We start from the raw sequence: 13,953 nt of genomic DNA, 5'->3' as shown, positions 1-13,953 counted from the left end.
ACTGGCTTATGTAATGGTTAAAATGGACCATACAATGTGCAAAAGCCTAGAACTGTGTAGAGCTGCTATATTGTGCTCGCAGATAGAGCACTGTGGTGGTGGGGGTGAGGTTGAGCGCAGGCTTGTGAATGGGGAGTGAAATCGGGAGATGAAAACGGCAAGGACCATCACCTGATTGTCTCTAACAGCTGTTTGCCATTGCAGTGAGAGTGGAGACGGGGTTTAAGAGTGAGCCGGGGCAGTTTGCGGATCATTCATCAATGGTTGATTCATTCTGATGTTTCAAAATGATTCACAGCCACGGACATCACAACATTTCAAAAGGGAGGGCATCAGAGAGTGCGCTTATTGTCTCTGACTTTGCCTATGTTTTTTGATTGCTGTCTGTTCACTATGCATGCTCATGCTTGCCAACCAAATGAAAGGAGCCCGATCATTTTGATCAAACGAAAGAGTTATGAAGAGTTATCCCATATAGCCATTCTGTAACATCATACATAAAAACACTGCTCAGCACCAGGTGTGTGTGTGTGTGTGTGCATTGGCACTGAATGGACATGATAAAGAGAAAATGTGAATAACCCAAGGGCAGCGAAATAAACAAAAGCTCTTGCTTTACATAAAAAGTACTATTATAGTTATAGTATCTGTGTTTAATAAACTATGTATAAAGTTTCATTATCACTTACCCAATAAAACTACACTTCATGAAAAAACAGCTATTTTGATGTTACGATACCTTGGTGATCAAGTTATGCTCCATGTGTGTATCAAAAAGAAAGTATAGGTATTCATACTCGTTCTCTTAAAATGCTATCTGTGCATCTCTAGTATTAATTATATTTGAATGAAATGTTTGAATTACATTTTCATATGAAATGCAGTATATACAGTTGAAATCACATGACACCTACAGAAGCATTTTCCATTGATGACCAACCTCAGAGTTCATTGTTTAGAAATATATATTAGATTACTTTGGCCAACTTATCACACGGAAAATCTCAAACTGTTGTATTCTGGAATTCTTATGCGCTGCATTTGCGCTCTCAACTAGGCCAACAAATGAAGAAAAATCATCAGAAAGTGTTTATTAGGTTTAGGAGTGGTATATTTTGAGTTTTGATATTGGGCTAGTTTTATAGGATATTTGGCAAGTTTTGATTGGCTATTGGCTGGTTTTGTAACTAAGACCTGGCAACCCTGATTGTAAGTGCCTCAGTGTAACTTCGGTTTTTGCTTTTTACAGAAAAGGAGAGGCAAGTCAAAATGTATTTTTGTGGTAATCAGTTTTATACCACAAATGCTGTCGATTGAGCTTAACTTGAACTGAAGCCAGAATATTCCTTTAAAATGATCAGAACACCAAAGCATGTATAAAAAAAAATAAAAATAAAAAAAATCTTCAGAAAATGTAAAAATGTAGTTTGTCTTTGATACTATAATACTGTTTTCCATTATGGTGGTGGTAGTTTGAGCAGGTTAGAATCTTTTATGGTGGGCTTTACATAAATTTGACATTTCTCAATTTGTTTTACATGCAATGTAATTTGTTTGTTTTTTTTTTAAAGTGATTACTTTAAATTGAGCAATATTCCTTTTTTCTTTGTCTCTTAGAATGTGCCATTAAATTAAACTTAACCCCAAGCTCTGACATGCTCCATTAATGCTCTTAAGAAAAGTTAATGGGGAATGTGCATTTGCAAATGACTATAGAGGAGACTCCAGGGCCCTTGCTGATTGCTCGCACTCACAATGAAAACAGCGAATGCAACGCTTTTGAGAGACATGGTAAAAAGTCTGCTTTATTGGTTCCACTGTAACAGTCTTCATTCTCATAGGAATCTAATCACATTTAGGATCTGCATAACATGATTTAGTAACATGATCAACAATCTCCACTTTTAATGGATTGCGTTCAGTTTTTGAGTCCAAAATGGTTTGGCATTTATACATATTGCACATGCAAGTCCATCTACTTTTAAGGTTATAAGCACTGAGGCTGGTGACTCTTGATTTGAAGAGTTTATTTGAAGTCTCTTCTAAAGGTTTTTACTCCTCAACTGACCCACATGCTTATTTCAACATTTATCAGAAAACAATGTAGTTTGAAAATGCATAGTCATGTAAAAATCATGCTCAAACACAATGTGAACAAACATGGTTTGTACAAACTGAACAAGAATTTATCTCCCCTCCTTTGTAAAGGATTACTCCCACTGCACTGGACTGTGCCAAGTTGCGTGCACAAACCTCCTCTATTGACCTCCCCCTGACCCCTCGTTTCGGAAGCCCTAGAGAACACTTCAAGTACTCTGCCATTGATTGATGAGTAAAATGGGATTCGTTAACAGATAGCAGAGCTGAAAAAACATGGAAGTTGCAACCAATAGCATAGTGATGATATTTACCACTACATTGTATTAAAAAAACGACATGGCAGTGACGTTCTGCTTTGTATCCAGACATGGCACACTGTAAAAAAATGCAGCTTCAATTTTGTCAGATAAACTAAATTTTAAAAGTTGAATGAACTATCAAAAGACATTTAAGTCAGAGTAAATTTTTAAACAGTGAGCACATACATTGTCAAGTTTTCTGGTGAAGGTAGAACTTACAAGATTTTGAGCATATATAAAGAACATCTTTTTATATATTTTCAAAATTATGGACAGCTGTACTTAAAAATGCAAGTTTACTGAACTTAATAATCATTTATATTTTTTAAGTTTGCTGAACTTATTGTTTTGAATTCATGGAACTTACAATCCAACAATCCAAATTGTTAAGTTGGTGCAACTAATTCACCTGAAGATGAGTAAAGTCAAAAATGCTTTGCAGCTGGTTGCCTAACTTTTTTTTAAGTTAACTTAACTTTCTATTTTTTTACAGTGCAGGGTAATTTTTTTTCCCGCAAAGAAAATAAATACGTAATTATATTTTGTATACATAAAATGAAGCTTATTATGGGACCATTTACAATTAAACGTTCAATACAAGTTAAGTTCAATCAACCGCCACAACATTTTTTTAGACTCATCCCTCCTTTTCTTAAAAAAAAAAAATTTTTATTAGTTTTATTTTACTTAGTTATATAGACAGCAAAAATGACTATTTAAACAACTTTACAGCTAAAATAATACACAAGTTTTAACAGAAGAATTAATGTAAGTGCCTTTATAAAATAATTAGCTTAATATTCCTGCCTTTAAACCCTCCAAAAATTTGCCCCAATCACTTCCATTGTACAGCAAGTGCCCCACTGAAACCAAGATTTTTTTATTTATTTATGAAAAGGGAGGGACGAGTCTAAATTATTTTTGTGGTAATCATCAACATTGCCACAAATGCTGTTGATCGAGCTTAACTTATATTAAACCCAAAATATTCCTTTACATTCATATCAACACAACTTAAATCTAAAAACTACTTGTCAAAATGTAAAAACAAAAATATATTTAAAAATCAGTTCTGTAGTTGTTAGACATTTAACTTATCAATTGGAGAGAGAAAAAAGCATTGGTTAATCTCTACATATATTATTGCATTCACTGCCCACTTTGTTGATTGTGACTCAGGATACTTTGGCCAAAACCATGTAGAGCGGGTTTAGGGACATGGTGCTCCGGTCTCCTCCACGCATGAGACCTGGATTAGACATTTTAAACCTGATTAAAATGTGCCCACTCTCACTGTACAGTAAAGTTATTCATTTGTGTTTTACTTTTTAATAGTTGAGGCTGTTAAAATGGAAAGGAGACTGGCAGAGAACCAGCCAGGATTTCTTATTTGGCTTGCTTGCAGAAACTTGTTTTCAAACAACGTTTAAAAAAAAAAAAAAAAAAAAAAATAATATATATGTTGTTTCCTTACAAGTGTACAATAGTAACCATAGTTTTCACAGTAATATCACAGTTAATGTTTATTGGTCATTATTGGTCATATTAGCCAACCACTTTCGTTCAAAGGACAGAAAGACTCTAAAAGCTTTTTAGATGGCATTATGAAAATGTCATACATTTATTAATTTACAGTAATATCCAATGTAGTTACTATGGTATTTAGATGTAAACTATGGTCACAATGGAAACATAAGAGTGCCAGACAACAAAAACATTGGCATTTGTGTCATGCACACAGGCTCCAAGCACTTGCCAAATTAAAAAGAACAAACAGAGAGATAAACATAATTACAAATTAAAAAGATGGAAATGATACAAACGTGGGACCTGGCTGCAAGTTTATTTTTATATTACACTTTTAAAAACATGTATAAAATTGGTCTGGCTTTAGAAACAAGGCACGCAATGTCTTGGTTCACGATCTCAGTGTTTTTATCAAGCATTCCCTATATAAAAAAAACATCCAAATTACTGAGGTTCAAATTCTGAGCAGCACGACAACCATGCAAATAAACTTTGTGTAATGCAGACTGGATGCTTCAATAGTAGGTCTCCCTCTCCACCCAACCTACAATGAAAATATAAAGTCATATTAGCTCTGCAATAAGTTTAAAAACATGGGCTGTTTATCAACAATTCCATGCATTAAGCCTGTAAACGGAAAAATTACCTCTGTTCCAAAACCTAGTTAGCTGCCTACCTAGACAGCCTTTTATGGCATGCTCCCAACACGAATGCAGGCAGCAACACTACGCTGCCTTTAAGACACGTTTTTTTTTGTGGCCAAAATCTAAGGCAGGAACAAGTATATCCCTCACAGAGAAGGAAATCCCAGAATGCACTGCGAACTCCAAGATGTTGATTACAAATGTACTTGCATTTCATTCAAAATAAAAGCAAATGCTGTTAAAAAGGTTAATTTAAATAATTAAATTTAATTCTACGTAGTGTTATGTTTAAAAAAGTCATTCGCTTAGCAACATGCTAATGCAAAAGTCTACTGGAATCAATTGCAAGTGTTATCTTGTGCGGTTCTCTCTTGAGTAGCGCCATATCTTGCAACATGCATGGTACGGAGTTGATGCCTAAGTAGTGTTTCAAATTGGTCACTTGTGAGGATCCAACCTTAGAAGGTAGCAGTACATGTAGGCAGTATAGGGCAGTCATATCACTAGGTTTTAGAATACTAGGCTCACATTATTATCAAAGTAAAAATAATCTGTTGTCATGAGGGATGATGCGATTGAACATCTTACCTCCTGGGCTGCGTCGGATGATAAGTTTTCGGATTTCATCATAAATAAAGATAAGGAGTGAATAGGGGAAGGCGCAGAACCACCAGTTTGGTCTGATGAAAGAAATGTACAAAAATTACACAATTGTTCTAGACTACAATTATTCATATTATATTAGCAAAAAATTCATTTTGCCTCAAAAACAATTGATACAAACAAATTTCTGTGTAAATTACAAAACCATTTCTTGAAATGTTTTATTGTTTCATAAACAGGGATGCAAATTCATGAGGGGTGTAAAAGGTGAGACACCCACTGATCCACAAACATATTTTTGGGGGATTTCTTTTTTTTTAAGAATAAGCTAATTCCAGCCAATTCCAGCAATTTTAATGATTCAAGTATAGCAAATTAACTGCACAATTGTGCAGAATGAGCTGCAAAAATAAATAGTATTTTGGTGTGGCTTGCTTCTGTTTCACAAATTTAAGTTTTATTAACTGAATAGTTCAGTAACTTCCTTCTGGCGACAAATAAGCATCTTATGTACTATGAGGTATCAGTGAATCATTCTGAGACGTTCATGACCGAAGTCTACCAAGAGACTTTATTGTTTAATCATTATAAGAACAAAGCAGATCTATAATTCTCATTCCATTTGTGAACTGCGGAGCATGACTTTCATCAAAAAAGACAACAATAACAGCCTAATAATAATAATAATTATGAGTTTCAATAATGGCCTTTTGTCAGTGTAAAGCACATTTCACATGAGTTGCGTCGAGGTGTCAACATACCATTCAAAGTCAGCGTCAAGTGACGCTTTGGCCTCCACATGACAAGCGTTGCAGAAAGCGTCAACAAGGGGCGATTTTATGAGTTTGCCATGCAAGAAAGCGGGAGATGTAAACGATAAACATTGGGGGAAAAATGGAAATTGCTTTGACAGCAGAAAGTAAAAAGATGACTCGTCTATGTTTAGGTCTGAGCATTTTCTTGGAGAATGTAATAACTGTAGTTCAATAACTGGGGGACACTCAGAAGCGATAAGGTAATATTTAATAATTTAATTGATTAAGACAGTGCTTCTCAAACTTTTTAGGCCAAGTACCACCTTCGATCAAATCATAGCATTCAAGTACCACCTAGTCACCACCAGCATTCGGCAGGTATACATTTTTCGTGTAGTCTTAAGGATTGTGAGCAACATACACAATGCCATATTTGATTAAAATCAACATTCCTGTAGTTTACACAACCAGCAAGAGTGTGTTTCTAAAATCAAACATACAATATTAACATTCAGAAGTTTTGCAATCCAGTTCAAACAAACTACTATATTTATTTAGAAATTTGGAGCTTAGGCATTGCTAGATCCTGTTTTTCATTTCAGCCCCCCTAAAATTATGCAGCTAGCATCACCCTTAAAAATATGTGATAATGTGCATATGATCTATGAAAACAGCAGCTGCAGTAAGCTATCTGAGGTTCATTTTACTCTGAATCACGCCCTTACCAGTCGTTAACTTTAAAACTTTTCAGACTACGTATTTTCCTTCCCTCTAGTCATAGGTGGACTCGGCCATACGTTACATATCGACAATGTTCGTCACATAGCGCTGCCTTGCGCACAGCTGTCAGATACGCACTCCATTTCTCGATCCCTCATCTGAGCAATCTTCCAGTGAAATCAAAAACAAATACAGCCAAATACAACCCAGTGTCTTTGAGTCAAAAGCACTATTTAAGATCAAAGACTTGAAGGAAGTCTGAGAATATGTAAAACAAATGGAATGATATCTTGCCTCAATCGCATCAGTTTTTGCTGTTCTGTTTTCTGCATGGGAATAATATTGTGTTGTGCACACAGACATCAGCGCAGCTGTGCGCAAAGAGAATGTTACCCATTCACATCCTGCAATGCCGATGTTTAAAAAAGGAAAAAAGCAAAATGTGGGCTATCTTAAACATATATTACAATTGTAATCATACATTAGAAATAAAACATGGAAATCATTTGAATAAAATTAATATATATATATTTTTTTATGTAAATATCCTGGGTCGTGCTGCGTACCACCTGAGGGCACTCAGCATACCATTGGTGGTACCACTGGATTAAGAGATATTGAATGTCTCATAATTCCAGGAATTATTAGTATTTCATCATCTCTTCATAAATTCAGACAGTTTTTTTTTTCTTATTGCTTTGTACCCTCCAAGACAATTATTTAGGCAAAAACATGTCTGAAAAAACACTTTGGTGTAAAGTTGGAGCCGAGGTTGCGCTGGCGCTTCACTCTATACACTTGAATGTATTCGGCAGCACTGATGCGAGTCAAGTGAAAGCTCCTTGGTGTACTGCATCAGTCCATTCTACGCACTAAAAGCTCTTCCGCCCTTTCCGCCGAAGTGAATGAACAACATGCCCCTCTCATTCAGTCGATTGGTACATACCAGATCATTCAGTTTGTTTATGAATGAGAAGTTTCACGAGTGCCGCTTCATGCTCCATTCCTGTCAGACGTGCGCTGCTGTAGCCAAGCACACACTGGCCGTAGCTGTAACCAATCAAGCCATCTGTCTCGGTAGGGCTGCGACTGCTAAGCACACAATTGGCCGCTGCTCTAATTAATCACACGGTGACTGCCCCCCCCCCCCCCTCCCCTCACCCCCTCCAAAAAAGCAAAAACTCTTTGCATGAATCACAAAATTGACCAATTTTGGTTTCAAAACAGCTAATTTCGCCAAAAATTTAGGAGTTTGCATCCCTGCATAAAAGACGGTCATACAGTGTAAAACACAAGCACAACAGATGTGTAAATAATTTATAAAAACTATTCCTGCGTTAACTGTCACGATGCAATGAAAAATGGTTTTTACAAACAAAACTTAAACCTTAATGTGATCATAAAATCATTATTCTGTAAATATTTGCCTCAAATCAAATGTTTTTTGTAAAAAATTTGTAAAACCATTCTTACATAATTTGTTGCATGATGCAATGAAGAATGTTTTTAATGAACAAATCCTAAACTGAAATATAACCATAAAATTATATAAACATAAACTGTCACATAAAATGTAATGGCTTTACAACAAAAAAAATTGTTGTGAAAAACTCATAAAACCATTCTTAAGTAAATTTTTGCTTAATGCAAAAAAAGAATGGTTTTACGTACAAAACTGAAACAAGAAACACTTTAACAAAAATGTATTGTTTAACCTTAAGAAAAAAATACTTACGCATGTTCACAAAGAAATTTGCTCATGTTTTATTAATGACACCCACAGGTTGAGACTTACTTTAGTGGGTACATTCTAAGGGCAACATCCATTCCTGGGCAGTAGGACAGGAAGGCTGCAAGAGCAGTTTCCTCAAACAGTCCAAAGATGAGAATCTTATTCCTGCAAGGAATAGAAAGGAATTAGCTTGTGCATTTAAGGGGTTGCTTTAGAATGAATTATGGGCCCTCTACTTACTTCATTCCTTGCTGGAAGACAGAGTTCCTTCTGGTCTTGCAGATGATCAAGTCAGCCCACTGTACAATTACAATACTGGTGAAGAAAGCGGTGTGGCATGTGAACTCCACAATCTTCCTCTGCTCATATGTCTGAGGTAGCCAGAAACATGAGATTCAGGTTAGATACTGGAGAAAAAGGAACAATTAAAAGCACACTGGAAGACTGAAGACACTCACCCACTGTTGGCCATAACTGTCTTCCAGGTCATTAACATATTTGTCATCCCATAATACACGAATACCCAGCAATGTTGATGGCAGGAAGCCATTTTCAGCCAGGATGACAAAATATGTAAAGAACCCAGCCAGAGCTTGAATCATACCTGTGGAGGCAAGCAGAAGTGAAGAGAATGAGTGACCTAGCTGTCGCTTTTACAGTTTCAAAGACCTCTACAAATGTTATTCATTCAAACCCAAGCAAACCAACTTGAAGGCCAGAAACATACTCAATGCAAGCACGCAAACACAGATCCACATACTTCTGTTACTGTGGCGGTAACAAATCCGCAGTACTCAAAGGGGTGATTGTTTCTTTAAATGTCTTTGCCATTAAACCAGATGAGCTATTCAGGGCCCAGTTGAAAGAAACCCATTAATTTAAGAAAATCCTTAGTTATAATTGTAAGGGTATTGTCGCTTTGGGTTTTCTTAACTTAAGAGGTTCCTTCCAACCGGCCCCAGGTAGCTAACTATAAACATCGACACTTTATCAGCAAGATTCTATTCAAACCGTTGGTCCACCATGACAGTAGCTGACCTAAAAAAGAAAACTGACCGTAGAAGGCATTTACACTGAAGCCTGCTATTGCACCCCTTGTGGCGATGCTTGGAACACAACTTGCAATTGCGTTGAATCACAAATTACATTCAGACACATTTCAGAATGACACAGCATGTAAAAATCAAGCTTGTAAAGTCAGTAACATTTGAGTTCACATACTTGCATAGAGTATGTTCCAGGCCTAGTCACGTACTTCATGTGCCTATGTGGCTGTGTGGATGCAGGCACTACCTTTCGTTAAAACCGTCAAGCAATAAGTTTGCATACACGTATCCAAAAGTCTTACCGATCTGACCGTAGGCTATGCTAATGAGCCTCTCATTCACAAGTTTGTCCGTCTTGGGGTTTCTGGGTTGCCGCTTCATGATGTCGCTCTCAGCAGCTTCATAGGCCAAGGAGATAGCAGGAACCTTGAAGATAAAGAGGACAATAATGTGTATCAAATAACATTATTCCAGCAATTGAAGGACTAATTACTAGTGAAGAAGTCTTGTGCTTACCATGTCAGTTCCCAGATCGATACAGAGGATTGTGACGGTACCCAAAGGAAGAGGAATGTTGGCACAGATGAAGAGGAGGAAGGGGGTGATCTCAGGGATGTTACTGGTCAAGGTGTAAGCAATGGATTTCTTTAAGTTGTCAAAGATCAGACGACCTAGTAAACAAAAATGTAGCAGTATTTTAGGATGCGACTACCCATTTGGAATAGAAGCAAGGAATTTCTTTTCAATGTGTTCTACCTTCTTCTACTCCAGTGACAATTGAAGCAAAGTTGTCATCCAAAAGGATCATGTCAGCAGCCTGTTTGGATACATCAGATCCAGCAATACCCATAGCCACACCAATGTCAGCCTTCTTCAGAGCAGGAGAATCATTCACACCATCACCAGTTACAGCTACAATGGCACCCTATGGACAAACAGGAGTAGGGTAAGGTATTCTCCTCAAAACACACTGGTGAAGCTTTGATGGTCCTGAGACTATAATGCACATTAACCTGTCTCTGGCAGCCTTCAACGATAATCAGCTTCTGCTGAGGAGAAGTTCTGGCAAACACTATTTCTGTGTGGTGTTTCAAGACATCATCTAATTGCTCAGCAGTCAGGTCCTTCAGATCTCCACCATGGATCACACAAGCCTTGGCATCCCTTCAAAGACAAGAACCATTCATATCTAGCCAGAAGGACTGACCATTCAAAATATGCTAATAGAGGAACTTGTTACCTTGGGTCGACTTCGTTAATAGGAATGTTTAAGCGAGCAGCAATGTCTTCAACAGTTTCATTGCCCTCAGATATGATACCCACTCCCTTAGCAATGGCCTTGGCTGTGATTGGATGATCACCTGTAACCATGATAACCTAGAAAGGAGGACAACATATGAATTAGAATCAAGACTCTTCAGTATTTCAAAAATGTTAAGGATGTCTTGGTGTTTGTTTGTAATAGTTACAATTATTTGTAACAATGACGTACCTTGATTCCAGCACTCCTACACTTGCCCACGGCATCTGGGACAGCTGCACGAGGAGGGTCAATCATGGACATAAGGCCAATGAAACACAGGTTCTCAGTCGGGAAGTTAACCTCCTCTGTATCAAACTGGAAGTCCTCAGGAAACTGTTCATCAGGAAGGTTAAAGTGACAGAATCCTGACAAGAAAAAACAAGGAAAGAGTTAAATGGAGTGAACCAAACTTCTGTCAAACTTGGTTGATGTTTTGCAATATAATGAACTTAAAATTACCCAGTACTCTTTCTCCCAGGCCACCAAGTTCCAAGTAGGCATTCTGGAAGGCATCCTTCATCTCATCATCAAGGGGATGCTCTTTTCCCTGGATCAAAATAGAGGAGCATCTGTCCAGGATTCTCTCAGGAGCTCCTTTCATGACCAGCAGGTGTTTGGTTTCAGATGAATTGAGGTTCTTGTGGATGGAAAGCTAAAAAATTCGATACCCAGAGATGTTAGAGATCTGAAAATCATTGCAAGACATTCTTGCACAGGCACAACAGGGAGATGGTGGCACCTGGTATTTGTTGGTGGAATTGAAAGGAATCTCTGCAATCTTGTAGTACTTCTCTCTCATTCCCTTCACTGAACCACAGCAGAGCTCAATACACTTTAGGAGGGCAGATTCTGAGGCATCACCAGCCACATCTCTCTGTGGGCAACAATAGGAAAGTGTGAGAACAAGGTACACCCTAAAAACAGGGATAAATCCTTGCCAATGTTGGTATAAGATGGCCAAACAAACTCTTGATTTGTTAGATTCTAAATAAAGACTGCTTAGACATTGCAGCAAATGCAAAGCACAGAAAAATTGTCTCTTTAACTTGAGATATCCGTCCAACAAATTAGTCCCATTGCAGAATAAGGCAGAATGGACAGAGAATATAGGGTGTTTACAGGGAAACGGTGTTCCAGTTCCAGTCTCTAGGGAGTAAGGGACTCACAGAATCACCAGAGGCAAAGAGCAGAACTAAGTAGTAGCAGACAAACAGGATAAGTAGGTAGTAAACAACTCTCCGACAGCACCAGTATAATCAAGATTTTTACATTTTCTGAAGAAAATGTGAGTGATGCTTGCATTTGCAAAACTTGCCACCATGATAGGGTGTTGTGGGGGCTGCCAATGCATTGCTAAGTGGTTGCTAAAGTGTTCAGAGTGCTTTTTAGCATGTTGCAGGCAGTTGTAAGGGTGTCCAGGATGGTTGCTAGGATGTACTGGGTGGATGCTAAAAGGTTGATAGTTTAGTCTGGCTGGACGCTAGGCAGTTGGTAGAGTGTTTGGATGGATGCTAGATGGTTACTAGGATGTTCTGGTTGGATACGAGATGGTTGCTAGGGTATTTTGTGTGGCTGTTAGGGATTTAAACCCCTAACCTGAAAAATGGACAAGAGTAAAAGTGATGCTTGCCTTAGCAAACACCACTAATCAGCTAAGCTTTGCAAATCCAGATAACGTCTTATAGTTTTATCACAAAAGTGGACAGAGATTTTCACAAACATATCAAAACAGACCTTAAGAATTGGGATGTTTTCTTGCTCAGCAAGGAAGACAGCACGGTTGCACAAGCCAGCGACTCGTGCAAGGGCGGCCCATGTAGATGAGCTCCTATCAAAGGAGGTTCCACTCTGGTTCTCTGTGGTGTCTGCTTCATGAATCTGGTTGTCAAACCACATGTGAGCCACAGTCATTCGGTTCTGGGTCAAAGTTCCAGTCTTGTCAGAGCAGATGGTTGAGGTTGAGCCAAGAGTCTCAACCGCTTCGAGGTTCTTTACAAGGCAGTTCTTCTTCGCCATACGTTTGGCAGTCAGAGTCAGACACACCTGGAAAAGAAGAACTAGTTAAAATTCTAAAGATATCAAACAGACAATGCACCATCAGTATTCTCCAAATTATTTAATGGTTTACAACAGCAACTGAATGCATTATTACTCTAGGTGGCACTTACAGTTACAGTAGCCAAGAGACCTTCTGGCACATTGGCAACAATGATACCAATCAGGAAGATGACTGCTTCCAGCCAAGTGTAGCCAAGGATCAGGGACAGGATGAAGAAGGAAACACCCAGGAAGACAGCTACACCAGTGATGATGTGGATGAAATGCTCAATCTCAATGGAGATGGGAGTGCGACCAACTTCAAGACCAGAGGCAAGGGTGGCGATACGACCCATGACAGTACGGTCACCAGTGTTGATGACGATACCTCTGGCAGTACCTGCATGCAAAACAAATTTAAATGAAGAAACCTTTAAAGGGTTTAGATTTGATTTTCAAATACCGGTGAAGGATGAAATCAATGTAATTTATGGGGCTGAGTTACTGGCATCGTTTCTGTTGTGCCATAACATCATGTCTTACAAAACATATCCATCATAGTCCATATTTCTCATTGCTGTACCTTCAACACAGTTGGTAGAGAAGAATGCAATGTTTCTGGTCTCCAGAGGGTTTTCGTTGGAGAAATCAGGAGTACGAGTCTGGGGCTCAGATTCACCGGTAAGTGAAGAGTTGTCAACCTGGAAAATGTCAAGATCCTTTTTAAACCCTTGTAGTTGTAGAATGATAGAATGTCTTGCCATTTAAAAAAGACAAGATATCACCATGATTTACAATGGCATTTTCACCTTGCATCCATGAGCAGAAATGATACGCAGATCAGCAGGAATTCTGTCGCCACCCTTTACTTCCACAAGATCTCCAACCACCACTTCCTCAGCATTGATATTGTTCTTCTCACCATCACGGATAACCAAGGCTTGCTATGTGACCAAATGAAAATTCTGTCAAAATCACTGAAGGAAAGAAAAAAAACTGAAAACACAGTATAAAAGAATAACTTTCAGCACCTGAGGGACAAGGTTCTTGAAGGAGTCCATGATCTTTGAGCTCTTGGCCTCTTGATAGTATGAGAAACATCCAGTAATCATCACGACAGCAGAAAGCACAATTCCCAGATACAACTGTATAGGACAAAAGAGGAGATGTTAAAAGATACTGCTATA

General features: G+C 38.1%; 1 protein-coding gene across 4 annotated transcripts in view; it reads right to left on the bottom strand.

The window, feature by feature from the left end:
• Positions 1–1,787: 1,787 nt before the first annotated feature.
• LOC127444694 (sodium/potassium-transporting ATPase subunit alpha-1) overlaps positions 1,788–13,953 on the bottom strand; it is a 28,529-nt gene continuing 16,363 nt past the window's right edge. For all 4 annotated transcript variants that reach the window (XM_051704231.1, XM_051704232.1, XM_051704233.1 and 1 more), the window contains 18 exons: positions 13,798–13,911; positions 13,576–13,710; positions 13,350–13,467; positions 12,898–13,166; positions 12,464–12,772; positions 11,469–11,603; positions 11,189–11,381; positions 10,919–11,094; positions 10,667–10,803; positions 10,440–10,590; positions 10,183–10,351; positions 9,943–10,097; positions 9,729–9,852; positions 8,839–8,984; positions 8,621–8,751; positions 8,444–8,545; positions 5,159–5,250; positions 1,788–4,470 (listed from right to left, as the gene is read on the bottom strand). In XM_051704231.1, the coding sequence (XP_051560191.1) occupies positions 4,442–4,470; positions 5,159–5,250; positions 8,444–8,545; positions 8,621–8,751; positions 8,839–8,984; positions 9,729–9,852; positions 9,943–10,097; positions 10,183–10,351; positions 10,440–10,590; positions 10,667–10,803; positions 10,919–11,094; positions 11,189–11,381; positions 11,469–11,603; positions 12,464–12,772; positions 12,898–13,166; positions 13,350–13,467; positions 13,576–13,710; positions 13,798–13,911 (2,685 nt within the window). In that variant the 3' untranslated portion in view covers positions 1,788–4,441. The remainder of the gene's footprint in view (positions 4,471–5,158; positions 5,251–8,443; positions 8,546–8,620; positions 8,752–8,838; positions 8,985–9,728; positions 9,853–9,942; positions 10,098–10,182; positions 10,352–10,439; positions 10,591–10,666; positions 10,804–10,918; positions 11,095–11,188; positions 11,382–11,468; positions 11,604–12,463; positions 12,773–12,897; positions 13,167–13,349; positions 13,468–13,575; positions 13,711–13,797; positions 13,912–13,953) is intronic.

The sequence above is a fragment of the Myxocyprinus asiaticus genome, chromosome 8 (genome assembly GCF_019703515.2).
Source record: "Myxocyprinus asiaticus isolate MX2 ecotype Aquarium Trade chromosome 8, UBuf_Myxa_2, whole genome shotgun sequence".
Classification (NCBI taxonomy): Eukaryota; Metazoa; Chordata; class Actinopteri; order Cypriniformes; family Catostomidae; genus Myxocyprinus; species Myxocyprinus asiaticus.
Note: the sequence above shows the minus strand (reverse complement) of the source record. Positions and strands in the feature narration are given on the sequence as shown.